This window comes from Gambusia affinis, linkage group LG10 (genome assembly GCF_019740435.1).
Source record: "Gambusia affinis linkage group LG10, SWU_Gaff_1.0, whole genome shotgun sequence".
Classification (NCBI taxonomy): domain Eukaryota; kingdom Metazoa; phylum Chordata; class Actinopteri; order Cyprinodontiformes; family Poeciliidae; genus Gambusia; species Gambusia affinis.
Window position 1 is genome coordinate 15998065 of NC_057877.1, and position 9790 is coordinate 16007854.

Genomic DNA, 9790 nt, shown 5'->3' on the forward strand with positions numbered 1-9790 from the left:
TACAGGTTTTGGTCGTTCTAAGTTATGTCACAGTTGAATTTATTTAGATGTTGACAAAGATACATTAATTTGCTGAGATCTAGAGAAAATCTAGTTCTTCTGTGTGTTTTTGTATTTTTACTTTTCTCTTGCTTCACAACTGATGGAAGCATCTTTATGTCCATTGAGAATCAGATTTCACTCATGTGGTGTTCTTTCGAAATCTTTCGAAATTTCTTCACACAGACTGCTCAACATATAATAGATAAGTACATCTCTCTCTTCCTGTCTTTTACTTGCTGAGTGGTCCCTCGGATTCAAAATGGCATCAATTTCTCTGGAGTCAGGCATTAGGATCCTGGCTCTTCAAACAGCCTCCACATGACTTGCAGGCATAAAAATATAGCATCTACACTTTTTTGAATCTGAAAGTCAGGTTGAAATGAAAGAAACTTTCTGTGTTTCATATATTTTCATATTCAGCATGTGGCAGGTCAAAATTGCTGGCAGGTCAGTGGGGAACTCATTCTCTAAAAAAGCTGCTACAATGTCTGCAGAACCTGACTGATGGGCAGTATTATTATTATTATTATTATTATTATTATTATTATTATTATTATTATTATTATTATTATTATTATTATTATTATTATTATTATTATTATTATTATTATTATTATTATTATTATTATTGGGTCTATTTTAGTTCCTAACCTGCAAGGAATCAACCAGAGACACAAATTGCTTGTCTGCAGAAAAGGGAAGCTGAGCCAGACGTGGAGAACCATCGTCAAACACTGTCTGGGATCAACTCCGTCGGCTATCAGTCCCCAACTGCCTTTTATTATGATTACAAAGAAGGGGGTTGGCTTTTTCACACAATGGATCAAAGACCTTTACTACAGGATGATCTGGAACCTTCTGTGGACATGATTACAAGGACACGAGGCTGACCATTACCAATCAGTTTCACAGGAAGCTAATAAAACAATCAGCCAATGACCACAGCAGCAGCAGAATGTGTAAATGTTTCTAGCCTCCAGGCAAACATCCTAAAAACAGTTAATGATGTACCACAAAAGAAAGAAGTCAAACAAACAACACACAAAATAATAATATGAAAACATTACCTTTTAAATAAACTCATAAGTAAATTCACCTAGATAATTTTTTCTAACAATTATTATTATTATTTATTTATTTATTTATTTATTTTCAGAATTTTTTTGAACACCTGAGATGGTTTCTTTACCATTGAACACTCATTATATTTGAAGATGCAAACTGATTCAAGTACAGATTTTGGTAGAACGACAGAGAAAACACAAATCATGCAAATGGAAATTATTGAGCTCATTTTGATTTATCATGCAATGAATTGATTTATTACTCATTGCGACAGGCCTATCCAGACAGAGTGGTAAACGTGACTTGCTCAAGTTGCAAGATATAGATTGATCCACGCTTAATCTTCTGGAAGCAATTACGCTTTTAATGTGAAATAAATGCCACAGTTTTTTCAATGCCATGAAACTGACTGAAACAGAATAAAGATTTTAAAAGATCAAATGACATCCTAAACCCTCCTAAGACAGACAAAATGTGTTTTTCTTTCAGAATATGGGTTCTACTTCTCTTTTGACCCTTGATCTCATATAGGGTGGGGCTGTTGTAATTGATGGGGATGGATTTACTCCCCAGCCTCTTGGGAGAAAGCTACTCTGCTCACTCCTCTGATGTGTTTCAGTGGTGCTCCTTTGGTCACTAGACTCTAATGACTTCCTTTAAATTTTAAAGAGACACATGTTTGCAATATGACTCTCTCACTCTCCTATGTTGTCTTATTTTGTCTCAATGTAACAGAATAAAGAGGAAATTATAACAGGGTGCAGAGAACTCAGAGAGATCTGCTCTCATTTTAACTAAATGATATCTTACATAAGATTTTTTTTAAAAATACATATGCTTTTATGTCTATCTTCAAGCTCTTCTTCCTTGTGTTTGTAATAGACAGAGTTACATTTATTCAACAAACCGTATGTCCAAACTTAAATATGAGCTTAAAAATAGCCATAATTCTTAATTTGATTCTCTGAAGGCTTAGTACAAAATCAGACACCTCAACCCAAAAACAGATTTTTTGCAGAATGATGCGAAGATAACATATCAGTTAATACATTGATATAGAATGATAGAACTATTATATTATGTCGATATTATGTTTTAAATGGTTTTTTTAAATGATGGCAACATGTTTGTTTGAACTGCCATTTTGCGATGCTTTTGTTTAAAATAACATGTGTATAGCTGACATTAGACTTTATATTTGTTTTTAACTTTAGAATTCTAGTCTTCAAATCCGTTTTTAAGCTGACAAAGTGAGAAGCGCTTTTTGTTTGAAGGGTTTGTTAAACATGGTAAAAGTTCATGTTAAAAATTTATTGCGTTTTAGAACACGCTCGAACTGCCTCACAGCCAGCAGCCAATCACATTGAGCCATGTTTGGTTGCTATGCAACGAGTGGGCCATTCAGCGCCGAGTTTGGTTTGTGTGTCGTGGTTTGCAGAGACAAGCTGAACTGGGAAACATTTAGCCTCGGAAATACGGCATAAATTGAAGCATGAAGTGAGTACATAAAACATTACTCGTTAAATTTGTTCTGTAAATAAACTCATTCACGCCTTACACGATTAAGCTTGTCCAGATTAGGCAGCAATACAGTTTAAATGTCACGCCGCACGGCGCTGACTACCCAGATCAATGTTTTATCTCGATTATAATGAAGTAACGTGTGCATTTTTTCTGTTTATTCAATATTTCTGGTTATACAAAGTACACATATTTTAGTCTTTCAGACAAGAAAAAGACAAGACATGCTAAAATAAGTTACATTGAACTGTAGCTCAGTTAAATTAATTTAAATCAATCAAAAGTAAATAATCGTATTTAGTAGATACCGCCCTATAGACAAGGCAAAACTCTCCAAACACCACGCATGAACAGACGTTGAAAATGAAAATGCCCTCATTAAAGGTTAAAACTAGTAGTCTGTCACTCAGGATTCCCAATTTGTCTAACCAGATTAAGTGTCACTGAGAGAAAATGCATTTTCTTCTGCTTTATATTATTAACTTTTAAGAAGAAACAGGAAAGATAAAAAACAACAGTAGTACAGAATTGTCAGAACATTTTAATTATTTAAATATTTTAGATTTTAATTGAACTTTATGCATTTTTGTGTAGCTTTTATCCAAAATTGCAAGAGAAACAGTTCAGTAAGCGCTTTCAAATGAGAGTTGATCAGTCTCACTCGAAAGCCCATACATTTTTATTTTATTTTCTTTTGTAACATACATAGTTTCCATCCATGTTTCTTGATTTTGTTTCTCTGGAAATAAACCAACATGTTGTCTGTCTGGAGTTAATCTGATCAACAGATTACTCCATCAGGAAAAATTAACAGCCTTGGCTCAGCCTGCAACCTCTTAAGTGCTATGATACCATACACTTAAACTAACTAAATAACCATATTAATAGCTGTAAAAGAAATACACTATATTTTAGACGCAAATCACAAACTTTTTATTCTTGATTCATGAGCTTTTTAACTCAGTTTGTTGCAGGTTTCAACCCCTCACCATCGCTTGTTTATTCTCAAAGCCCGGTAATCCAGAGTGTGTCGAATGGCCACTGCTAATCTGACCGTCTATTTCAGGATGCAGTAGGTGGATCTTGCATTCATGTTTTCTAATCTGCACATGCTGTAGATTTTCCACACTGGTTGCTGACGGCTGCACTGCAACAATGCCAGAGTCCTCACCGGGTGAGTTTTAAGTCTCGTGAAATATTATAATTAATTGCAAAATGCTCTTTGTCTCACAAAATGTGTTGTATTTGACTCACCTATCAACCTTGTCCTTCAGTGCTGTATGTTTCTCTACAGTTTAGTTCTCTATTGCGTTATTCAATTAACAGTATGTCCAAGCTTAGTCCTGCATCAGAAATCATAACTGATAAATTCTATTCGTAATCATTGTTAAAATAATTTCTAAAATTCCTTCGACAGTTTATTTTAATTGGAAAGTTATTAGTTCTTTCATATAGTAAATGCACAGAAGACAGTGCATGGGAGATATTTGACAGACTTCTTTTCTCCTTCAAGTCAAGGACGCTCGCCGCTGTTCTGTTGAATGTAGAACACCTCCCCTGAGTCAGTTCAGCCAGTCATCGCTGCTACTCCACAGAAACTCACACAGGCTCAGCACCTTCTGCACAGAGCACAATCTGCAGGAATGCCTGTCTCACATCAGTCAGGTCTGTTAGTTTCGTAGCTTTCAAATTGATAGGCCTATTTATAAGATCTGTCTTTGAGTCCCAAAGACAGATCTGGCGCAAACTGCAGCAATATGTTGGAAGTCTGAATGTCAGCTCACCTGATTTATCTTATTTTACAGGAGGTGTCACTGCTGGGTCTCTCGCCTGGCTGGACCGAGGCAGACAGCGGCTCACAGCTGAATGTTGTGGCTGTGCTGAATTGCATGTATGACCTGATTCAGCTGCACCACAGGAGCCTGAGAACACTGGAAAACATGGAAATAGAGCAGCTGAAACTCAGCAGCAATGTGGATTACCTGAAGATCAACAACACTCATCTAAAGGTAAAGTAAGGAGTGACTTGCCTATTTTTAATATTGCATTAATAATAAAATTGCAGATTAGTTAATGAATAGTAAAAGCACACACACACACACACACACACACACACACACTCAATTGCATTTCTCTGTGATCTGACTTTGCTGTCAGTAACAGCTTTCCTTTGTGCTGTGCAGGAAGAGGTTGAAGTTTCCAAACGACAAAACACTGGATTGCTTGAGAGAGAACGACAGCTGCAGCTGAAACTGAAGAGTCTGCAGAACTGTCTGAAAAATGAGAAAGAAGAGGTGGGATGAGTTTTATCATAAGTAATACTTTCACAGTTTACCGCATACATTTTGTACAAAAAGCATCAGCTTGTTTTTCCTTTGTCTCTCCTTCGCGACAGGTGCAGAAACTGCAGAACATAATTTCAAGCCGTTCCTGTCAGTTCAACCACGAAATGAAAAGGAGGGAGAGAGAATTCACTAAACTGAAGGAGCGATTGAATCAACTCCTAGCTGACAAAAAAGATAGAAAATCAGGTAAAATAGCACATTTGCTTGCATAATAATTTCTCATTTTAGTACTACTTGTATATAAGGACTTAAAAGCTTGGAGACAATGAAACCTGCTCACTCCTCTACTGTGCTGAAAATAAGAATGATAACTGTATTTGTGGAAAACAATGAGATACTTCATGGAAGATTGAAGAAGAAAATGTGGCGTAAAATAAAAGTGTACAATATTACAATGCATAAACTAGCTGGAGAAACGGGTAACTTCCCCCGCTTTATGTTCTCTGTTTTTCATGTTCTTGTTTTCCAGCTATTGACGTATTAAACAACATTGGAAGAGCTGATGGAAAGAGAAGCCTTTGGAAAACTGAAAAAACAGAAGCAAAGTAGGTTCTGTTCACCTTTATAAAATCAAATTAGATTGTTAGAGTCATGATAGATTTTACTGTCAGTTTTATAGAGATATATTTTAATTCAGAATGCTTTTATCATTATTAGGAAATTTTTAAATTTGTATGGCCACACAAAGGAAGAAAATCATTGGCGGTATTTAAAATGTGTGTAAAGGTGTTTGTGCTAAAGGTTGTTGTGATTGTAATATTACAAAAAGTGTTATGTTTTTGCCAGGATGTTTAAATAATATGTATTTCAAACACAAAGTTTAATTTTAATTTATATTATTGATAAAGCAGTAATTTAAAGCAATTGCTATGTTCACAAACAACAAAACTGTGTTCACATGCGTTCTCTGCGTCTTCAATCAACTGCGGACATGAGAAAGGGGCGACTTCCTTTTAATAGAAAAAACCCCAAAAAACTCATTTTGAGTCGTTTGCCACGACCAGCTGGGTGGTTCTCTGTTCTGTCAAAATTTCTGAGCAAGAAATTGTCCCAGTCATTATTGTGATAAATGATAATATTGCTGTTTTAAGACCAGACCAGACATAAAATGGAGAGTGAGGAAAAACAGCTTCCAGTATCCTTAAGCTTTTCAGCATATCTACAGAGGTAGCTCAAAATAACCAGGTCAAAAATGACACTGACGTCCTTTACTTTGTTACCAAAGCCCAATTTGATGCCATTCAGATCCTGTCACTAGCTAAGCCCTTAGTGACATTTTTTAGAGGCTGTTTTGTATGAATGCCAGGGAGAAGCTGACTACCAGTATTTCCCCCCCAGTGGAGTAGACTTAACAAAAACAACTTCTGTCTTGTCTGAATTTAAAGGCGTAAAACCTAAAGTCGTCCAGGTTTTTCAACAGATTGTTATATGAGATGAAACCTTACCTTTAAGAACATCATATCTGGGAGTTTAAATGGTTTTGGCAGCCTTTGACTCTAGCTTTACAACTGACTAATGACATATGTATATATTTTTAATTTCTTTCCTGAAGGCATGAGGGAGAGATGTATAGGACACTTCTAAGCGACTACGACATGAGGCAGAGGGAGCTTGTCCTGGAAAATGCAGAGCTGAAGAAGGTGATGCATCAGATGAAGAAGGAGATTGTGTCCATCCTGAAGTCAAGAAAACTGATCCCCAAAGGAGAAAATTATGAGCATAATGATACGCAGGTTGGCCAGTACTGTTTGTAAATACTGTTTCCACTTTTTCTAGTCCTGTTTCTTCCTGTTAAGTCTCTGTTGCACACAGAGCCAAATATTCTTTACAATTTACTCGTATTTCTGTAAACACTAGTTTTCCCTTCGTTTTGTCTGTTTTATCTATAAATACAAAAACATATTTTATACGGTGTTTTGCACACTTTTACCAAGAATTTGTATCTTAATTTCAGGCTGCCTCAGACGAAGACGATGAGGTGTTTGACCCCAGTAAGGAAAGTTTAGAGCTGTTTTGTATTGATGCCAGGGAGAAGCTGACTAACAGTATCCGCCTCCAGTGGAGAAGACTCAAGAGCCACGTTGAAAGACTGGACAGCCAAGGTAGTGTGGAGAAAAAACTTGTTGGGTTTGACGACTATTTGCCATTGTTAAATAAATTTCAGTAGATCAGGAGAGAACTGTTCATTGCTAACCATTCAAACAGTTCTTTATTTTTGTTCCTCGTATTATTTGTATGACTAAAAAGGAAAGTTTAAAGATCAAGGATTCAACAGATAAAATCAAACAGCACATCTTGCACAGTGCATATATAAGCAGTACATGGGGATTTTTTAAATCATCCTAATGCTTTGGTCTGTATCAATTTATTATTAATTCTCAAGACCCCCTTTTTTTGGTAATAGTCAAATTCTTGATTTATAAGACCTTTGGGACATTGATGATTTTGCCTTATTCATTTATTTTTTTTTTAGTGTCTTTGACTCAGATGTCTGAGTCTAGCAATGATGACGCTGTCCCTCGTGAGAATCATGAGGAGGAGATGGACCGGCTAAAGATGGAGATCCAGCGGTGCAAAGATTTCATTCAAAAGCAGCAGCAGCTCCTGCAGGTAAGACGGCATTTTGAGGGGCTAAATTATAAAAAAAAAAGTCTGAAGATAAAGCTCGTCAAACAATGAACATTTGTATCAAGACCTATTTTGTACTGAAATAGGTTAATTGAATTGTGGCCTTTATTTTTTTACTTGTTCTCAGACTCTAGAACCACTTTTTGCGTATTTATTTAACCTCATTATTGGTGTATTTTAGTATTTTTGTTATATTTCTGTGAAGTTGTATGTGTATCTTTGTGTTTAGTTATGTTTATAGATGCTGGTGTATCTATTCTGTGAGACAGATTTGCATAATGATACTACAAAAGCAGTGATATTTTATCATATATGATTTCTTTTTTTAAATGGGCACAATTCCTATCTTATCTTTGTGGAATTATCAAGTTAATTCTGAGCTATGTGAATTTCTTCTGAATACCTCCTTCTTCGCTGGGGTCCTGACTGTACTTGTGCTCAATCGGTTTGCAGAAGCAGCTGAGCTGTGTGTGCAACGAAGACTCCGTGTCGCTGCAGAATGAGGGCTACATGCTGCAGGAGAAGAAACGCCTCGGTGAGGAATGGAAGAACTTAGAGGAACAGAGAAAGAGCTTTGAGAGGGAAAGGAGGAACTTCACTGAAGCAGCTATTAGACTGAGCCATGAGGTGAACAAAATACTGTACAGGAAACGTGAGCCTGAAAATGACTATATTGATTGTTTCTAAAAATGATTTAACTTGCAGAGGAAGGTCTTTGAGGAGGATCGGGGCACATGGCTCAAACAGCAGTTTCTAAGTATGAGTCCGTTTGGAAACTCAAAGCAGCTTCATGGGCCGAAGTCTGCAAGTGCCTTATTGATCGGTGAGTCTTTCCTTAAGTTCAGAACCATTTAACAGTTACTGTTTTGTTAATCTTGGTTGGTTATTAAGTCACATTTTTATCTAACCAGCTGAAACGGAGGTTAGTGCACCGATGGGTCCAGAAACACTCAGCGAATGTCAATCAGACTCGGCCTCCCCAATACCTAGATCGGTTTCTCTCATGTCATCTTCTGCAGCTGATTTGGAGTGTGAACTTCGCCTTATTCCAGGAAACGGGTACAACGTCTTTACTTGAATTTAAGTTTGTAAAATAATAACTTCTACGTTTGAGTGTAATTGTATTTTATCTCTCTTTGTAAAGTATGACTTGCAGCTTGTCAGAACACAGAAAGTCAGAACATTTTGAGGAATTGAGCCCACTATGTGAAAATATTTCTCTGCGGGACAAACAGCGGAGGGAGAGCGAAGACCTCAGCAACCATTCACTCACACCTGAGAAGAGCAGTAGTATATGAAGCCATGGAAACTTTTATTATTTCAATGAGAATCTCTTAATGTATGTTGTTTATGCATAGTTGCAGAATTGTGTATCTGATGAATGCAAACATCAAAGACAGAGTAAAACGAAGCCAAATATGTCTTGTTAATGACTGAAACAAAATGAATTGTAAAGGTTTCTTATTTTATATTCTTAGTGTTTTAAAACAATTGGGGGGAAATATTTATTTATTTATGTGATACTGTAATAATTGTTGTTGAACGTAATATTTTATGTTTGAAACTGAATGAGCTGTTCAGTTGTGGAGGAGCAAACATATTTCTCTTCAGCAGGACTGTTCTTAGTTGTGCTCAGTGTTTAATAGTGCTTCATATAGCCTGAAAGAGGAATTCCTTGGTAGAGCTTGTTAAGATATTTTTTTTCTTACCAAGATTTAGAATGTAGCACTAAAGCAGCTATTTTATATCAGAGCTATGTGGATGTAGCACAAATCTAATTTTTAGAATATGAATTACTGAATTTTCTTTTTTGTAAATGTGTAAGTTTTATAAAAGTACATGATGTGTTAGATTCAAACCACTTCAGTGTTTCTATAATTGTAAACGTGGTTTGTTAAGGTTTCAGACATTTACTGTAACTCTCTAATATGAAATCACACATTTTGTACTTCTCTCCTCTAAACAAGGCCTTTTGGAGGTTTCAGTGCATTACGGTAAAATTCCAAGCCATTCGCTGGGTGTACCAAGATGTGCCTGTGCTGTTGTGAAGTTAACTCTCATCACTTTCAAGATCCTGCTCCCCTTTTGAGACATGATCTGTCATAGAGCTCCACAGAGTGATGGTCGTTTTATATTTCCCCATAATCACAACATCTTGTAAAATTTAGACTTTTTTTTTCTTTGAGTGA

At 36.2% G+C, this 9790-nt stretch overlaps 1 protein-coding gene across 2 annotated transcripts; it reads left to right on the forward strand.

The window, feature by feature from the left end:
* Positions 1 to 2349: 2349 nt before the first annotated feature.
* On the forward strand, positions 2350 to 9462 carry LOC122838685 (afadin- and alpha-actinin-binding protein-like). 2 transcript variants are annotated; one of them, XM_044129505.1, is made up of 14 exons: positions 2350 to 2604; positions 3747 to 3802; positions 4142 to 4293; positions 4434 to 4637; positions 4812 to 4922; positions 5024 to 5159; positions 5443 to 5518; positions 6526 to 6706; positions 6928 to 7075; positions 7447 to 7583; positions 8055 to 8228; positions 8307 to 8424; positions 8513 to 8660; positions 8746 to 9462. In XM_044129505.1, exons 1-14 carry the CDS (start codon positions 2600 to 2602, stop codon positions 8897 to 8899), a joined length of 1800 nt encoding a protein of 599 aa, XP_043985440.1. In that variant the 5' UTR covers positions 2350 to 2599; the 3' UTR covers positions 8900 to 9462. The 2 variants fall into 2 exon arrangements, with proteins under 2 accessions (XP_043985440.1, XP_043985441.1); XM_044129506.1 differs by having other exon boundaries at positions 2351 to 2604; positions 3695 to 3802.
* The last annotated feature ends 328 nt before the right edge of the window (positions 9463 to 9790 follow it).

Excerpts from the sequence above, each read along its gene's own strand:
- LOC122838685 (XM_044129505.1), top strand. Across the intron at positions 7,584-8,054 it reads AGCAGCAGCAGCTCCTGCAG|AAGCAGCTGAGCTGTGTGTG; the intron begins GTAAGACGGCAT and ends ATCGGTTTGCAG. Across the intron at positions 8,229-8,306 it reads CTATTAGACTGAGCCATGAG|AGGAAGGTCTTTGAGGAGGA; the intron begins GTGAACAAAATA and ends TTTAACTTGCAG.